Here is a 19,890-nt window from a genome sequence, read left to right as displayed (position 1 = left end):
TCTCTCTCTCTCTCTCTCTCTCTCTCTCTCTCTCTCTCTCTCTCTCTCTCTCTCTCTCTCTCTCTCTCTTTCTCTCTCTCTGTACTATTCATTTGCAATTTACTTTTTGCCCTTCGGCCAACTTTCCAACGTCGGTGGTTTTTCCCGCACACAGCTACGTCATCAATCTCCTGCCCTCCGCATCTGCATCCGTATCCTCCGAATCCGCATCTGTACACTCCTCCGCCAGCGATCTCCTCATGGTTTCGCCTTTGGCCGTGCTCCAGTTTTTGTGCCATTTCCCAATTGCTTTCTGTGCGGTTTTGGCCATCCATTGTTGTTGCTCCATTCACGCGAGGATGCTGGAGGAGGAACTGGATGCTTTTACGAAATCCTAGGCGTGATTTGCCGTTTAATTGTGCAGCAAGTTGCCAAAAACGCAATGAGTGAGAAATGGATATTTGGATATGTGACCCCCTTTTGGCCTTTGGTCCTGCCATAATGGTTGCTCTCCATTCGGCTTTCAATTTTTTTGTTCTACCAATTTTTCGAACTTTTTTTTCGGTCCCCCTCCCTCCCCTGTGAACTCATGTCCTGGCAGCCGGACGAACTGTTAGTCAGCTTAGACACGAGAATCGTTTTTGGCGGCATGCGTGATGTGCTCCCCTTCCCTCTTACGCTCGCCAAGTTTGTCCACTTCCATCGTAATGACTCTTTTATCGGCACTTGCAGAAATTTTGTGCCATTAATTGGCGAGATTAGTAACTCTGGTAACTTTTTTCTTTTTTTTTTTTGTGAAAATATCTATCAACTATTTCTATTAATTACTCATAGGCAACATTAAAAAGGAACTATTAAAATGTAGTGTAAAGTACCCATTTGCTTAGAAAGTAATCAAAGATTTAAAGCAGAGAGATTTGCAGCAGAGCAAACACAAAAACATTATTAATAATTAAAACATTATCTTTGGAAGATGATAAGATTTCCCATTCAGTGGATGCCCCTCTTTTCTGCGAGTGACCTGTCATCAATAGGGCAACAATCCTACAAACGGCAGAGGACCGACTTGAAAAAGACGGACACTGGTTTGCACTTTCAAAAAAAAAAAAAAAAAAAAAAAAAAAAAAATGGGAGAAGAGGGGAAGTGTTAGTATTAAATGGAGCGGTAGAAAGGATGCGATGGAAAGGTGGGAAGATGCTCTCTATGGTCGCTCCATTTGATTCGCCTCGTGCCTTTCGTTGAGACGTGCGCAAATCAGTTGCAGGAAAATCTATCAAAATTCCGCAAATAACTGCACGTGTCCTGCGTGTGTGTGTCCTGTCGCATGTCCTGGAAAGTTACTTCGTTTCAATCAGGCATATTGGTTGTACACAGACACATCTCGATGTCTTCTCCACCACCACCACTCCAGCCCTTTTCCTTGCCATCTTAAAAGCATCTATCTTCACCGCGGCACATCCCCCATACTTCTTGCCCCATTCCCTGCCTTTTCATCTGGTGTCCTTGCCAGGACTCCGAGCAGGACTTGGACACTTGGTTGGCTTCTCTTGGTAAGGCGGTGCTCTTGCATTTGATTAAGTGCTGGACGTCGTGTTTGGTGAAGAAGCCGGAGAACCATCACCACCACCAGGAGCTGAACATGTGAACTTTCTCATTTGAGCTAATGATCCGTGTAATCTGCTTCAGTTTTCCCGCTTTGCTCCACTTCCACAGTGCTCTGCGTACACGGAACGAAACCAATTGCAATTGATCTGAAATTCATCAATGAACATGTTGATTATGTGAATGACAATCAATCGTAGAAAAGGTGCAATTATGGGATTTTAAAGGATTTTTACCATTTTAATTGATGTGTATATTTAAATTTTGTTTCCTTGCTAATTAAGCTCTTTCGTATTGTAATCAATTAAAGATTATTTTCCGCGTGTATGTAAAATTGAATGCTGGATGCCTGCTGGGAAAAGCTTTGCATAATTGGCATAAGTTTGCACTTAAGTCGGACTCAAAGGTAACAACACACACATGCACACACACACACAGCGGAAAACACACACATGTAATGCGTGCATACATGGGCGTTTCCCCCACCTGTCCTCCAATCAATCCGCCATCGATGTTGCGTTCTTCTCACGGTAGATTTAACACACGACGAAGCATTCAATAAATGTCAGCAATTAAGAGGGCAAAATAAATGTTGCACCGCCCTTAGGTGAAAGTGTGTAAGTGTGGGTGCGAGAGTGGGCGGAGTGGGAACGTGGTTAAGCTGGCAAATGGCGTGGAATACAAGTGTAATATTTAAATGCCAAGATGGCCGGGAATCGCAGCATAGGCCAAATAGGAATACTCAAAGCAAGTTCAAAACAAGGGCCTTTGAATGAAGCAAAGGCGATAGCATTTTTAATGAAAATAGGAAATTTCTTTTTAATTGATTGAATGAGTTCTTGATACAATATTTCCCAAAAGATACAACAAAGCTATTTGCGTAACATTTATTTTTAAAATTATAACGCTTAACAAACTTATTTAAACTTATCGAAAAATAACAACAAAAAGGGCAAACAAATTGTTTTTGCATTTTTTGAATGAGTCAATATTTAACTGCATAAATTTGGGCAGCTAAATAATGGATTCTTAATCCCAAAAACTGCATGAACTGCACGAAGTAAACAAACGTAAAGCAAAGTGTAATAAAATAACACATTTAAGCATGAAACGATGTGTTATTTGAAACTGTGCAATATTAAAAAAGAAATAAAATAAATTTTAATTAGTCTGCTCGTAATCCTCATAAATCTGAGCTCATTTTTGGGCAACAGTTTTGAGTAAATCACACCCACTTGGTCGATATTGATTCCGTTTGGTTTGATGGACGTAGGGTAGCATTGTTTTGGTCTGTGGTCCATCCAGCTTTCACATGATTGATGATGGCCCCATTCGCCAGAAACTGCGCAAATTGGCAGGATAATCGTGTTGGAGCTGGCTGTGGGATGCAGATTGGCATTTGGCAATGCCAAAAGCCGAAAATACTGTCGCATTAGGCTTGAGGTGAACCGAAAGTATTTCCATTCCGATTGCATGTCCTTGTGATTTTGCTTTTGTTTTTACTGCTGCTGTTGCTGTTGCTGCCATGGCTGCCATGCTCCAGATATCAATTTCAATTGTGGGGCCAAAGAGAATTGATATGCAGATGCAATTACCAATTACCTCGCTTGATTTGCCTGATGCGTGTAGTTATTTCAACGGGCCAGACACTGAGGGAAAATTGTGGCATTACAGTTGCTGAATGAACGAAATTCGCAAACGAAATTTGCATTAATTTATGAGGGGGAAAATAGGTTTCCAAAAATTTCTGAAAACATGAGAAAACTATTCGATAGACACAACCCAGTGTGTATTTGTACCTCTTGTAAGTCGAAAACAGAGAAATTAATTAGGAACAATTACGTTGCTTTGTGTACGCCTGCTGCTACTCAGTTCCCGATTTTCAAATGCCAAAAGTTTTGTTGTTTTTCCCTGTGCCCCACAACTCACACAATTTGTGTCTCACTTATCGCAGGACAGTATCTGGTCTCCACGAACAAGATTGAATGAAGGGATATATGCCACAAACATGTGCGGCGACAGCAATTGAACATGTTTCATTAAATTCGGGTGGTTTTTGGGTGGAGTAAAACGTGCTGCGATGTCTTCACCTAATTAGCATTGAGGGCGGGTCGCCAAAAATGCAAGCCAAGCCAAGCGATTGGCCAAAAACAGGCCTCGAACTGGAACTGGGTGGAACGGTGTGTCCTTAATTGAAGTGCCACAGGATTGGGATCCGAGCAGTCCAGAAATCTACACAAAAGGGATGGCACGTGCTAACCGGAGTGCGAATCGCTGTCGTATCAAGTCGGCAAGTTTTTGTGCTTGGATGGCGCAATCTTTAATTTAAATGCCAGCCATCTTCACGTTTATCAGATTATTTGCGACAAACACTGCGGGATACTCGTACATATATATGTGTGTGTGTTAGTATGTGTGTGTACATAAATGCGTATGCAAATGTGTGGACTGTGATTAGCAGGATAATGAGCATGTTTCACCCGCTGACTCTAAAAAACCGATCTTTCAGCGGGTTTGTATGGAGCTTTTGTAGATTTGGTGCTCAAAACAAAAATGCTACTAACATACAAACACTACTAACTATCCAACGGTAGAATGATCTGTAATTAATGATGTAACATGTGGCACCAACGATGTAACCACCTCCTTTGGAATTATGTCAAATATTCTAAACTCGCCTTTCCCCAGTCAAGTATATAGAGAAGGTATATGTGAATGCCATTCGCCAGGATATTATATTTCCTTGTGCTAACCTAAAGCTGTTGACTCAATTACATGGAGTTTGCCGTGCGAGTAGCGCACCAAAATACTCACATCGCAATTTTCATTTTCAATTTCATTTTGGCCAGGTTTTCATGAAAATATTTTGCATTTGCAGCATACGGCACGGCAGGCTGTCTCATTTGCACTCCACCACACTCACATTCAGCCAACTGAAGACTGAAAAGGAGGAAAAAGAAAGGGAGAACAAGAAGAGGCTCGTAAAAGGGCGCTGTACAGCAATAACAACATTTTATGACGGTCGCATAATAAGATCGAGAAGGCCCCGCCCACTTTCACACAAGCCAGAGGCGCAGATGAGGATGCAAATAACGTGGCACATGAAGCGTCAAAGTGTTTGATTTGATTGTCAGTGGCAGAAGAGAAGAGAGGGGAAGCGAATCGTTTACCGGCCGAGTTTACACCTGCAACGGGCCGACTGGAACAGATTGATTGATTGATTGACAGATTGGCCAGGGGTCGCAGGTCAGAGGTCGGAGGCAGCGTCAGCGGCACCAGCACCATGAACAAGAAGTCGCCACTGCCGTTGGCGGCATTTCTCGGCGGCGACGGCAGCGGCGGCAGCGGAAACTGTGCCGCCAGCGGCAGCAGCAATGTTGCAGCAACTGCGGCGGCAGCGGCGGCGGCTGCAAACGGTTCCGGCGGACGTGGTGGCCGCCAGTCATCGACGGGCGGCTCGTCGAGCGGCGGCGGGGGATCAAAGTCGGACAAACAGGCGGCACGGGAGGCGGCCGGCGGCGGGGGCAGTCTATGCGGTTGCCAGAAGGCGCCCAAGTCGCACTGCATTTCAGCAACAGGTAAGCAAAAAATTACATAGCTTAAAAGACCCGAAAAAGTATCCTACTCTAAGTGATAAAACACAGTGCGTATGCTTAATAAAATGTAATATTACTCATTCGCCGTGTTGTATGGTTAGCCTTTTCTATTTGTAACGATTCAGAAAATGATTTATGTTACCATTTTTTCCCTGTTATATGGTTAGCTTCTTTTTTTCGTAACGATATATTCAGAAAATGAGTTATATTTCCATTTTAAAATTGCTTCATTAAAAATATTTATTGGCAATATATGAAATATGCTGCACACGAAGTATGTTCGCCGCATAAATATTAGTATTCATCAAAGGCCGTGTTGTCCGGCTCAATTATTTTAAATACGGCAGTTGGCACAAAAAGTGATTTATCACAGCTGCTGATATGTTAGCTAAATTGAATTATGACTGGCCTAAAATGAAGTGTGAGTTGCATTTAATGAAGCCTTTGTCCTTCGCAGGCGTGCTTTTGTTGGTGCTGCTCTACACCGCCATGGGCTCCATCGTTTTCGTGACCCTCGAGGGCGAATTGGAGGATGGTGGCGCTCTGGAAACCGCTGTGGCCGCCTCCAAGCCATATCCACGCACCGAACTGGCCAACGCCGAGATACGATCCAGGTGAATATATACGTGTTTTACATACTTGTTTGACCTTTTTTACGAAATACATGGCGTTTTTTATTTACGCGCACAGAACTGTGGACCGCTTGTGGTCGATAACGGAGGACCTCAATATATTGTACAAGGAGAACTGGACGCGCCTCGCCGCGCAGGAGGTGCAGCTGTTTCAGGTGAGCATAACCAAAACGCTGCAATATCTTGGCCAGTTTGGGGACACTAATTGAGCATTTCCTTGGCGCCTTTTCCAGGACACTTTGCTGCGGGCGGTGCGACAGTCGAAGGTTTATCCACCCGGGGGAATCCAGTTGAATGCGCCCACACATAAATGGACCTACGCCTCGGCCTTTCTCTACTCTCTGACATTAATTACGACGATAGGTGAGTGAGAAGTGCCCTTCGCCCACCCCCATTGCCATCCTGGACGCATCGCTCATACGCCCCCTGTGCCACTAGTAGAACCCTTCCCCCCAGTCCCTAGCCCCACCGCTTCCCCTAGCCCGCGCCATCGCCCAGACCGACCTCTACCCATTTCCTTTGTTCGGCGCTCCTTCGATTCTCTGGACAATTTATTAGCCCGGGCTTCTGACGTTTGCCATCCGAGCCTGCCAAGTGCATGAGCCCCGTCACGTGTGCGTGTGTGCGTGAGACGTTGAGTGACCGCCTCGGACCAGAGATGTCCGCTCCACTGGCCATTCGCTATTTGCCATTGGTCACTTGCCACTTGCCACCCATTTACCGCCCACCTGCCACCCATTTACCAGCCAACTGACCGCCCAACGAACGGCTGCTGTTTTTAATTAACAAACTGTCAACTGACAGCATCGATTTCGATCGCTCGGCCTCCTGGCCACACATTTTCCCCCTCCTTTTTTTTTCGTTCAATTTACCAATTCGTCTGCCTGTTTTTTTTTTTTTTTTTTTTTGCTGTCTGATTTCAATTAGTTATAAGTAACCCGGGAGCTAAGTAGTCGATAGTCCTTCTGCCCGGCCCCTAATAAAGAAAAGATAGTCAAGATGTATGTCCAACGCTTTTCAACACACACACGGGGCCCTGTACTCAAAAAATTGGCATGCAAATTGAATTGTTGAGGGCCCAAATATTAATTGGAAAAATAATTTGAAACTGGCAGCAAGAGGCTGGCTGGCCAACACTTTCATTTCCGGACATCGTAATTTGTTTTTCTTGAATTTGTAGTAACAATATTTGATTTCATACATGAAAAATGGAACAGCAATGTTGGGCAATGTATTTAAATTACAATTTGTCTACTTTGAGGCTTTTTCGGTTTAAGAATGTTTTGTTTAAAGTGAACGCTTTAAAATGTCAGGCCTCTTTTTGCCAGATCTTAAGGATAATGGTCACGTACGACTTTTTCCCTTCGGAGGGTATCAACTGTCGGATTTGTCATGGCATATTCAATTCACTGGGCAGCAAAAAGCTCACAAATGTGGGAAAAAATCAAATCAGAGCGTGTTCCGACCATAGGATGGGAAAAAAATGAAAAGAGCACAAAAATGGATGGTGCAGGAAATTTGGCGTGTGGTTGGTTGGCTGCCAGCACAAAAGTGCTCACAATAAACGCGCTGTTAAATCAATCGAATTTGTAGCAATCACCAGCAGAAACACACACACACCACACCCCACACACCTACACCTCTACACCCATCATGCCACGTCTCCCCCGCTTAATGTGAATTGAGTTTGAAATCAAAACTCAATTTCGGACAGCCGCCGGAGGGAAAGCGAGAGCGAGGGAAAGGTTGAAGGAGTGCTGTCCTGCCGCCGGGAAAGCTATCAAAAATCTGTCTAAATATCGCCAACCATTGTAGTACAAACGCTGCCAGTCACGACTGTATGCCGGGTGTCATTGAAATTATTTTGACATCGTATAGATAAATGGGGAAATTGGGGAAAACCAGGATATCGGGGGGGCGCTGAATGCTGAATGCTAAATGCGGAGTAGACAAGGAAGGCAACCTGCGGTTGGCAGTTCGGTAAACCAAACAACAGCGCCAGAAATACGGCAGCAACACAGGAGGATAAGTGAGCCACAAAGTTTAGGCTCCATCCACTTTGCAGGATCGGGGAAAAGGATAGTTGCAAGCCCTCCGCTCCGCTCTGCCCTTAAATGTATCCGTTCGTTTCCCCTGAAAATGTATGTAATTAAAGTGCTTGATGGAAATGCTTGTTCGCATTTGACAGTATAGTCATGTATCTGCTAAAGAGTGCGGTTTGGTTTAATTAATTTACCTATTAATTTATCAGACTTTGATGTTTTGGGATGCGTTTAAAATTCAAAACGAAAATATGGGAACTTTTTTGTAAAGCATTTACCTTTCCCCATTCATGACTTCCAAACTACAAAGTGCTAAAGTTCGATTTGATGGCATTGTAATTACTTACATGTGCGCCGTATTTTAAATATCTGTCAGTTGCCATGCTAAACGAGGCAACTTGGCTTCAGTGCTGGTGTCACATCAATCAATTATGAAACAATTTGTCCCCAAATTGCTAAGTGGGAAGTCTCGATTGTTTTCAGCTAATGTGTTTTCTATAAATAAGCCAAGTGGCACCGCCCAGTGCCAACAAAGTGTTGGTTATAAATGTGAAAGTCTGGAAATCGGTAAATCTGAAAATCTGAAAATCCCAGCCAGACCATCAAGTCACCTTGGAGTGGGGCCAAAAAGTTTTGCCGGGAAATTGGGGTTGCGCCTCGGGACGTTCGACAAAACGATCGTCATGAGATTATGTCGGCAGAGACAAGAACATTATGCTAAATTCCCATCGATTATCTGTTAAAGCCCTGCCAGGACACTTGGCTCATTATTCAATAATGAAGATATTTGGCCGGGCTTACACTCGAATGTCTGTCATGGTTACTAGATGCTCGGCATACGGATATTTAGGTACTTGGTTATAGCCATTGCGCTATTTTTGATGTGTGCAATGGCCCACCTGTCTCCACCGGATGTCCTTCAATTAAAATCAACCCGAAATTGGCCAATTCTTGTGCGTGTGTGTATGTGTGTGTGCTTAGCTCGTAAAACTAATTTCATTGCCTACTTTGGCGTTCTAATGGCGTGCTCAAAATCCCATCCCTTGATGTAGGACACTTACAGCTCCAAATTTATGTCGATCTATTTGCATTTCGTGGGATTTTCAAAATTTGCCTATCTGGCCGTCTTATCGATTGACACAATCCAGTCGTTCATTGTCTATTACCAGGAATAATTAATATCACGCATTCGCCCCGTTTTGCGGTAATAAAATTAACACTTGCACTCATAAATATAAAACATGAAATCAATAAATACCACCGCACACACTCCATAGCGTTGTGATTTATTCGCTAGTTATTGTGTGCATGTGTGTTGTTTTTCAGACACACACACATGCACACCCTGCAATTTTCTGACAGCTGCGATTCAATTTGGCCAACTGCAGTAAGCTAACGTAGAATCCACTTTTAGCCAACTAACTGCGGAAAAGTTGATAGTTTTTTGTTCTGGGGCGTGGCGTGTCATTAGGGCGGCGCTTTATTGTTAATTGGATTTGTCGCCGGTGCTGAATGAGAACTTTTTGCAGCACTTAATTGAGTCGGAAGCGCACGGATATGAACAGTGGCTGGTCAAAGAAGGAGCCATTTACCATTATATATGTGTACATCCTGGAAAATGGCAATCACAATGCTCCCTTTTTCCTCGCTATTCTGCAATCGATAAGTGAATGCAAACTGGCAGGAACACATTCGATTGGCCCACATAAATCTCTGGCAAATAAAGAGAAGCAACTACACGCCACAAAAAAAAAGAAAGAATAAAGAACCCCAAACCACCATGCAACATCCACAACCCACTCTGACCTTCTTCGCGCCGTTGACCTTCAACGCTGCCAGACCATAAACTATTACCATCCGTGTAATGGCTTCGTCTGCCACTTCCGGTTGCCATTTTGAATTACAAATGGCTGTGCAATGCGGAGAAAGAACCGTTCGACTGAATCGCCATTTATATTTTGTGCACCCGCCGCACCCTCACCTATTTGCATGACCAGCATTGTGCTCTATTGGCCCCCTATTAACTTTATTAAACACTCTTGCCCTGCATTATATTCACACGAAAAAAATTAACCCCCCCCACGCAAACACTTTCGTTGCGCCATGATAGATGACACGTCCTCTGTTGTATTATTATTATTACATAATTTGTATGCCCGGAATTGTGTTTCGCCGGACGGGTCGGCAACTATAATCATTTGCCACACGTGCCACCGAAAAATCTATGGGCTCTGTGCTGTTAACAGTGTTGGCCAAAAATGAGGAAACTAATTTGGCAGCATTTTCCTGTGTTTTTTTTAACTGCGCCTAATTAGTTTGTGGAGCTTAATAATCACTCAGTTGAGGGGGCTTATGCATAATGACTAAGGGGTTTTCGAATCACTTTCAACTTTTGTCATGCAAAAATATGTTTAAACAGAGTACCGGGTATCAGAAATATGGCAGTGGAAAACCTTTTGGACCATTATTTCCAATCATTTGGCCAAATACTGATTTTTTAAACAGAAAATCTGGCAAATCTTTGATATTCACTAAATATAGTAACCAAGCTAATAACTAACTCTATCGGCCCACATCACTTTTTGGATGAACTTGAAAAATTAATTATTATCAATTTCGCATTTTCGCAAATTTGCAAAAAACTGAGAAAAAAATAAAATGTTAAGATTTGAACACTAAGCGATTGAAAATTAATTCACGAGCTCAACTAGGTATAATATTTCATATTTGGATGATTATTTGTAATGATTTTGCTAAACAAAAACCAAAATTGTACAAAATTAGCTTGTAAAACTTTATGCAAATCGTTTTGAAATCAAAATACGAGCTCAACGAGATATGACACTCCACACTTGGATTATTTTGATCTTTGGTATGGCTAGAACACTGAAAATCGGGGATTCTTTTCGACATGATGGTCTTGGGAACTAGTTCAGCCTAGAAGTTGACAGCACTGATTGGATTGCGGTGGAGACGGAGGAAAAAATATATTGCGCGGCAGTTTATTTTATTTTATTGCAACTCACAGCCTCATTTTTATGGCTCCGACATTGTGAGTGTGTGAGTGTGGGGGGAGGGCAGCCGTTGTGTGGGTGTGCCAGTGTCAAATATAAAACAAATAATGCCAAACGCGACAACAGCTACTACGGCTAGAACAACAATATCGGTGAGGCAATCACAGATAAGTCAACATTCCGCTGACGAAGAAAAGTAGAGAAAGCAGCGTGGAAAGTGCGAGCAAAGTGGTGAGCTACAAAATAGCGAATAAATGAATGAGCGAATGAATGGCTCCACGAATAAGTGCCACACACACACAAAGCGTTGAGGGGCCTAATGCCAGTGTAAATGTCTGTGGGGGAGCCTACTGCCACATCACCCTCTTCAAGCCAAGCCAAGCCCTCCTCTGGCTCCACTTTTCGCCCCTTGACATACTGCATACATTATTAAATGTCTTCCTGTTCAACAGCAGTTGCATCAACGACAACCATGACATGTGTCAAACACTGAAACGCATACTATTCAATTTTTTTAGCCGCTCTCGCCCCGTTTCGCCCAGTTTTTCGGCTAGTTTCTCATCACTTGCCAACGCTTAGTGCAGGCAATCAATCTCGCCAGTGGGAAGTATCCAGCGAAGTAGAGATTATAGGAGAAATGGGAGGAAACGTGATGGGAAAGAGTTGAAAGGGAAGGTGGAAAGCTGAAGATATAAGGGCGAAAGTGCAGGGTATGAAGCATCCTTAAAGCCTGTGAACTGGGATCGAGACACGCGCTCGCAGCTCACAAGGCCCATCATCAATGGCTCTTTGTCTCTGTGGCTCTCTTGGGGATTTTGTCTTTTAATGCCGGATAAGGAAACACACACACGCGCACACCACCCACGCACCGGGCAACTGGGGAACATGGTCCAATCAAGCGTAGCTCTCATTTCTGTGTGTAAATGTCGCCTATCAATGCTTAATAATGTCATAAAATCAAAAAGTCAGGCCAAGCGAGGGTAGCACAACAATCATGCGGATTTCATACAAAATTACACGCGAAAAAAGAAAAACCCATAAAAGTAACCGCAGTGTGAACATGCTATCGCTATAGTCTCTTGGATACTTTAGGTTTTTTTGTGCAACGGCACAGTGTGACCATGCTGCCTAAACCATGTCCTAAATGGTTGTTCGAGGATAAATGTGATTTTGCCCGATAATCGTTCGCGAATTTAAGTGCCAGTGTGCTGAGACAGCAGCTACTTACACTCAACAAATTATATACATGTACATATGTACATACATATGTCCATATGCAAACTGTCCCCATTTATTCTCTGTGTGCACATGGTACATATGCTCCATGGCTCAGCATATGTGGTGAGTGAATATGGAACATTTTTCAGGGCGTGTGTTCGAGGCACCGTCGCCGTTCGAGTGGCCACTCTCCATGCTCCTTGACCTTGCCCCTTCCCCTCCCGCTGCCCCCGCGCCCATCAAAGGGCTGGGGGTCAACGGGGTTGTGGCGGAGAACAGATTGCTTGAAGCGGGGAGTGAGAATCGCAGAACAAACTGTGAAATGGGGGAAAATGTTGCTGCGTTAGCTGAAAAATGTGTACGCCCCTACTTGCTCAGTGGGTCCGGTATTGGCTTGAGTTCGCATTTTTTATTTTATGCATATTTTCTTCGAGTGTTCGGCATACAGAACACGCGTTATATAGCATGTGAGATGCGCTGCATCCGTTATGTCAAGTGCTTGACAAATCGCTGTACACTGGCAGGATTTAAATGTTTTAGGTTTGTTGCTGGCATAATTGACATTTATTTTTGGATGGGCGTTCCGTGCTGCAGGCAATTCGATTGAGAGTTCATGGCTGTGATATTAGATTTATATACTTTTAAATACAATGGAAAGAGCACAACATCCTCCACCTCTTTAAAAATGTTATCATACTAATTGTCATTGCGTCTGATAATAAACCATTGGATTTAAAAAGATGTTATCTTAATTAAAACTGCCTCAACAGTCCGTTCGCTTTATTTATTTAACCTATGACCAATTTAGCTATAATGAGATTATTTTGCAAAAAAAAAAGTTTGGTTCTAGTTGGGTAATTGAAAGTTGTTTAATTTATATTCGAAGCATGTTAAGTGCAATGTTGTAATTGATGCACACAGTCATAATCCGATTATAAGGAATTTCGAAACTAATTAGCAACTAAAAAGTAGCATATACGCTGCTTTTTTTTTGCCAAACATAATTATATTTCGATCGAATTAAAACACCTACGTTTTCTGTTCGAGAAATCAGTGGAAAGAGTGTCTCAATTCCGTTTAAGTCTGCATTCATAATAAATTTCGACATTGTTGCCTTGCTTAAGGGATCTGCTTTAGGACTGCATTAGATGTTCTTATCAAAGTAAGGGCTTTCATAAAAGCAAACGCTGCATCTTTTCAACTATCAACGAACTTTGAGAATTTCGGTTTCTTGTTTTTGCTGTTCCATCCCCGATGAGTTTATTTTCATGGACGGGTAACAATGGCGAACTGTACATTTTTGCCATATGAATTGTGACAAAATGCGAATGGCATCCACTTCCTCTGCCCTCTCGCTCTATTTGCCCTATATCCGTCTCTTTTGCTCCGTCCATATCTCATTGTGTCTCTTTCCAGGAGTTATAACCTCACTTCACAGCACCCCCTCGGCCAATTTTCGCATTTTTATGCATGTTTTGACATGTTCAAGCGTCGTTGGCGTCACTTCGCGATGTCAGGCATGCAACGTTTTATGGTCCATATACGTTTGCGCATATACTATACGACTATCTATGTGCATATGTATATGTGGAGCATTGTATGCACACACATACATATATAGGGATCTGATAGCACTGCAGGCCGTTGAAGGGACATTTTGTCTGCGGCTGGCTGGCTTTTGTTTCCATTTCGCTCTCCGCATTTCCACAATTCACATTTCACATTTCGCATTTGTTTAACAGTTAAATGGACAACATCGACGTCGCTGCCGGCGTCGCGGCGTCTCGATAACAATTTTAATAGGCCATTTAATTTTTAATTAATTCTTCAAGCGCCAGTTGCCATGTCATAAAAATGTTTGCTGTCATGTTTGTCCAATGCCCTCAGTCCTTCGATTTTCATTTGCCATCAGCCAGCCATTGATGATGATGTTTTTGGGGCGTTTAATGACATGTTTTTGTTTCATTTCGCCCTTGCCGGATGGCCCTGCATATCATTATTATTATTCCGATATTTCCTTCGCTGCCCTTTCCACGGAAAATACTCCGCAATTTGCTTTGTTTATTGAACATTTGTCTATTTACGAAGATGAGGGGGCGCGTGCGTGTGTTTATCGCTCGTAATTTCATTACTCAAAACTTGCTGACGCACACACACAAAGAAATGCGTTCGTTCCATAAAGGCAAACATTTGTCTTTTACGCCATCCGAATGTATTTAATGGAAAATAGAGGTTACATTAAACTTGTTTGGCTTTGGTCACACTGCGCAATGTGTATGATCATGTATGAATAAGCTCACTCCATTTTAAGTGTAACCCTATAATTATAGTAAACGTTGTAAGTTAGTTGGCTTAGTGTTAAATTGGTCTACTCTATATATAAAACATATTTTCTGCGTGTAATCTGTAATTAAAGCGAGACAGAGATTGTGAGGGGAGGCATCCACATTGCTCACTCAGCCATTGCTGCTTGACCTCGAGTCCAGTGGTGGAGGCCACCTAACCTTCGACATTGTGCCCGTCGACCACGTTTTACCCACCACCAGCCGCCCCTTCCCCTCAGTTCCTCCTCCTCCTCCTCCTCCTCCTCCTCCAATGGGCATTGTTTGGTTTTATATTTGGAAATTTTTGTGACTCTCTTAATAGCTTTTTGTGAAAATTAATTTCTTTGCTATTAGAGGTTCTTGTCGTCTCCACATTCACTCCTCCCCCCCAAAGTCCACACCCCCAGCTCTCTCAGTGTAAATCTGTTGGTGTGTGTGTTAGTGTATGTGTGTATGATGGAGAGTATTTTGTAATTACTTTATGCCCGAAAATTGCCGTAGTAAAATATTTCTCGCTGGCGTTTTGGGCTGGATTTTACAGTCGCTTTGGGGCAAGACAAAAATGGCTTTAGCAGAATCAAAGGGGGGGAAATGGTTTTAAGAGGCACTTTTCTGGCGGGGCGCACGTTGACCCAGTCGCCTCCATGAAATTGCCCTTTTGTCGGCAACCGGCACTCAACTTTCACTAATGCAATCAAATGCCATGCCTAGCCACCGAAAGTAAACCAATTTAAGCAACCCAGATTCACTATGCATACTCCTACACATGGTGTGGTCAGGTATTGGTTAAACACTTTAAGACACAACTTTGTCGTCTTCTGCTCATAAATCAGTGATGATTTTTTGTTGGTAAGTCAACAGCTTGCAAATGAAAACGTCGATGAAGTATTTATGCATATATATATGCATATGCAACAATGTATTATTTGATCACCGCATTGCAATTTTGCAATTTGAGCAAAGGCGGCATATTAATAAAATGTGACAAGTGCTAGAGTAAATTAAAATGTCCATAGAGACAGTCGTAATTGAGAATGGAATTTAATAATAGTGAGCAGCAACCCTTAAATCTAGCAGAAGCACAAGTCTACAGATCACATTGGACACTTATTGAAATAATTTAACCCTTCGGCAGTTAAAAATTTGTGGCTCTCGACAGTTTCGTTAACATGCCACGTGGCAAATGAGTTGTCCAAGTCGTATGCCAGAATAGCTAAATCTGCCCAAGAACAAGGGCCTAAAAACTGACCATCTGACCATGTCAGATCCGGACGTGTGCACTTAACCCGTTCCTAGTCAACTGGGCCATTATCCATCCACCACCCACCACCCACCACATATAGCATACACCATCCACAGCCTCAATCTCCGGACCCGGATTTCAATCCCCCAACATGGAAATCGTTTTACAGCCCCCCGCTCTGGTTAAATGTGTATATGGCATGCAGTTTGGGGTAAACTTTTCCCGAAAATTGCTACGCATAATTGCCAGTTTTTGCTGCCTGAAAAGCGCTGCTTTTGGGGGGAGGGGGTGTGAGGTTTTATTGTGACCACCCTTAACCCGTTAGTGAAATCTTCCAGCTAGTTCAAGAGGAGGGGTGGTGGTGAAAAGGGGCTTTATAGCCTGGTCGACATGTGTGCGTCGTTAGTTAGTTAGTTATAACTACATACAATTTTATGAACGCCATATTGTAAATGTTATAATTTTCACTAACAATTTTTAGCAACCGTTGGCGTCGTTGGCAAATGGGGGCGTGGTTGCCAACGCCCACATTTATGAACGATGGCCATGCGACGATGATAATTTTCAACAACTTTTACGTAGCGTGTGAAACACGGAACTCAAGAGGGTCTGAGTGGGTCTGGAAAAGGTGGGGCATGGGTGGGTTGGTTTTACGGAAAAGCCTACACATGCAACACCACCCCTGCCCTCTCCTCCCCTCCCCCCAGCAAGCCGTAGTTCTCTTCCCTACGGCCATGCACTTAAACGTGCTTGGGATTTTAAAGTATTTTTTACATTACGGCCGAAAAGCATTTTCTGTGTTTTTCAACTCCGATTTTTGTCGTGCTTTTTTGCTATTGTCGTTTGGTTTTTTTTATTATTTTTCAGTAATAAAATGTAATACATACAGAGGCTAACACACATACACACGCGGGCTACACTCACACACGCACAATTTTACTCAATTATAAAAGTTTCCACATTAAAAGTTCATTGCAGAGCCGAAAGTCTGGGCGAAACGAAAGTCCGAGGCAGAAAAGCACGGAGTTGTTGGGTTAGGTCGTGCCCACAGGAAGGAAGGCCTAGGAAGGACCTACCGCAGGTCTCTGTATTTGGGTGCTGATATAGCTCCTAGCTGGCACCCAGTCTCGTTTCCATTCCCCATTCCCATTCCCCATTGCCCATTGCCCAATCCCTTAAAACCCATTCCCAATGCCCTTCGTTGCGCTCCAAAATCACCGGGTCTGGGCAAACAACATCAAAGCCAAAGTGTCTCCGACAGAAAAAGTTACGTTTTTTCTATTATTTGGCTCTTTTTGAGGCCAGCCAGGGGAATTTCAGTTGGGCGGTAGCTGAATATGGAAAATGGGCAAAAAGGAGTCTGGTCGAAAGAGGTTGTTGTGCCACATGCACATGCCACATGCCACTCTTTTTTCAGTTCAGTTTTCCTGTGAGCAAACGACTCTATCTGCTACTGCTAATCTGTATATGTATCTCAACTATCTGAATAGTCTGACATGCTAATTAGATAAAGGATAATGAACTGACCTAAAGTTCAACTGGCAATGGAGGCACGTATGCAACTAGCTCAGTTTACTGATTCACTTAGCGAGATTTCACTGTGCCCCCAAACAAGAAACTTATTAATCGCATTAGCTTCTGTGCTGAACATTCCATGATTATAATCAAATCAAGCAGCAATCTTAACTTAATAGATATATTTTTTATATACACGTATAAAACACAATCTTTATTTAAGTTCCTAGAAAGTGTGTATTAAATACATGGTTTATTTCCTCTCTTTTCCAGGCTATGGTGGCATTTCACCGCGGACGCAGTGGGGTCGAGTGGCGGCCTTGGTGTACGCCCTGTTCGGAATACCCATCGTGCTGCTCTACCTGTCCGCCATGGGCGAAGCCCTCTCGGCGGGAATGCGCTGCCTGTTCCGGCGCCAGCGTGTGAAGGGTGGACCTGGTGGCGGATCCGGTGGCGGCGCCGCCGGTGGTGTGGGCTCGGGCGCCGGGGGAAGCGGTAGCAGCCGAAAGGCGGACAAAACCAAGGGCCAGGTGCACTACGGCCACCAGAAGTTGCATCAGTACGGCCTGCCGCCATCGGTGTACCAGCAGCAGCAAGCGCAGCAAGCGCAACAGGCACAGCAGCAGCAGGCGCAACAAGCGCAGCAGGCGCAGCAACAGCAGGTGCAGCAGGGCAAGAAATCCTCGGGCAGTCGCCGGGGCTCACCTAGTGTTCCCATCTCCATCTGTGTGTGCGTGCTGCTCTGCTATGTGAGCAGTGGTGCGATTCTGTTCCACAAACTGCAGAACTGGAGTGTCCTGGAGTCACTGTACTTCTGCTTCACGTCGCTGGGAACCATTGGATTCGGTGAGATGGCGCCCAATGGTGCAGTGGCTCTCTATACGGCCTCCGCCTACATTCTGGTCGGCATGGCCGTGGTGGCCATGTGCTTCAGCCTCATCCAGACGGAGATCGTACTGTGGCTGCGCCGGTTCAGCGTGCAGGATCACGTGATGCCCAAGGCCGAGGAACTGGCTCTAGTCACTGTGGCGGTCACACCGAAACCCTCCTGACAGCGACCCAGTGCGGATCCCAGTCTGGGCGTCGGATTGGGTGTGGGTCTGGCCGGCGGCGCCCTGGGGCAGCCGCAAAACAATCTCGGCCAGCACCAGACCATGTTCTTTGGACCCGCCCACACGCTGACGCAGTACAGTTCGCTGCCGCGCAGGAGTCACCTGCAGGCGGCCAACAGTTCCGGCGGAGGATCGGCCTTCCAGCGGAACACGCCCATCCGTAGGTCGACGGGCATACCGGAGCACCATCTGGAGTACTTTGTGCCGCGCAGCATCAGTGAGTTTAATCTGTCGGGAGTGGGCGATCTCGCCCTGCCGCCACCCCGTCGATATTCACCCAACATGGTGGGTGGTGGTGGAGGAATGGGCGGCATGGGCATGAATATGGGTGGCATGGGCATGACCATGGGCATGGGCATGGGCCTGCCACATGGCCTCCAGTTGGGTCCACCCCAGACGCTGCTCTGCTCGGCCACGCCCACTGTGCAGCAGCAACAGCAGCCGCCTCCGCCGCCGGCACAGCTGCAGATCGTCACTCTAAAGCCGCGCAGCGAAAAGATGGTGACTTTCGAGGATGAGTCAAAGCAGGCGGTTGGCGGTGGAGCAGTTGGCGGAGGCGCCGGCGGCTCGGGAACGCCACCGCATTGTCCACACGGAGTGCCGACCACTCCGCGAAAATCGCCAGCCGTGGGCGATATATTCATGTGACCAGGAGCGCAGGACGAGGCGGCCCAGTTGGATGCAGCAATGCGATTGCGCGACAGCATCGATGATGCGCTGTGTCCAAAAGTTGGACCGGCGCCAGGTGAAGTGATACGTGTCTAAGAAACAAAAGGAACATTCTGAACACAAACACTCACTCACACACACACACCAACACACTGTAAGTAAATGCACACACACGTATATAACCAAAAGAGAGTATAATAGAAAAACATTGCCTACTTTTGAGGGCCAATACTCTCAACTTGAAGTTCATTGTGTTTTTCAGCATATAAGTATAAATAAAACATTGAGCAAATATTTATTATTATGTGTGTAAATATAGCATACAAAAAACCACAAAGAAGGCAAACAACTAAAGTTGAATCGCACTTTGCGACAGAATGAGAGAGTGAATTAAAATTAAAATTCTAAATGATAAATGCATAAATAATTGAATGTTGCGTGAGGGCATTTTACGGTTAATGCTGTAGAACACGAATCCAGAAATTAATAAATACACTCAACCACACACCTGAACACACACACACTATGAATAATAAATAGTGCGTGGGCGTGGCAGTAAGGGGCGGAGCAGATGTTGGGCGGGCAAGTAGAGCAAACAAAATGCAAATGAAAATGACAAATTGTATAAATACCAAAGGACAAAGTTTATTTAAGCGATTTGTTAGTTAGTTGCTCCTGCTCTCTCAGTTCATTTTTTTTCCTTTTATGTTTCACCGTTTCTGGTCGCAAAATTTCAATTAGTTTTATTTGCTGTTTCGCAGGGCAAATATGTATAAATTTCCGGAAGGCAGATTTGTACTATTTGCGAAATGCTGATGGTTTTATTTCCAGACATGCCAAATGTTATTTAAACTGTGTCAAGAAAAATCGTCATATTTTGCACCGATCTTTTACACAATATATATACATGTATGTTTATTTTTACATAATAAATGGATTTTTC

The 19,890-nt window shown here is 44.2% G+C and overlaps 1 protein-coding gene across 1 annotated transcript in view; it reads left to right on the top strand.

Moving 5' to 3' along the window:
* The window catches only part of LOC6551382, a 53,275-nt gene extending 33,924 nt beyond the window's left edge, over window positions 1-19,351 (top strand). The window contains 5 exon segments of the mRNA XM_001978414.3: window positions 4,461-5,160; window positions 5,636-5,792; window positions 5,869-5,965; window positions 6,044-6,173; window positions 17,440-19,351. Of these exon segments, the coding sequence (XP_001978450.2) occupies window positions 4,866-5,160; window positions 5,636-5,792; window positions 5,869-5,965; window positions 6,044-6,173; window positions 17,440-18,926 (2,166 nt within the window). The 5' untranslated portion in view covers window positions 4,461-4,865 and the 3' untranslated portion in view covers window positions 18,927-19,351.
* Window positions 19,352-19,890: the final 539 nt, after the last annotated feature.

Source organism: Drosophila erecta, unplaced genomic scaffold (genome assembly GCF_003286155.1).
Source record: "Drosophila erecta strain 14021-0224.00,06,07 unplaced genomic scaffold, DereRS2 tig00000126-arrow-pilon, whole genome shotgun sequence".
NCBI lineage: Eukaryota > Metazoa > Arthropoda > Insecta > Diptera > Drosophilidae > Drosophila > Drosophila erecta.
The sequence above is the reverse complement of the archived record's forward strand: the minus strand, read 5'-3'. Positions and strand labels throughout refer to the sequence as shown.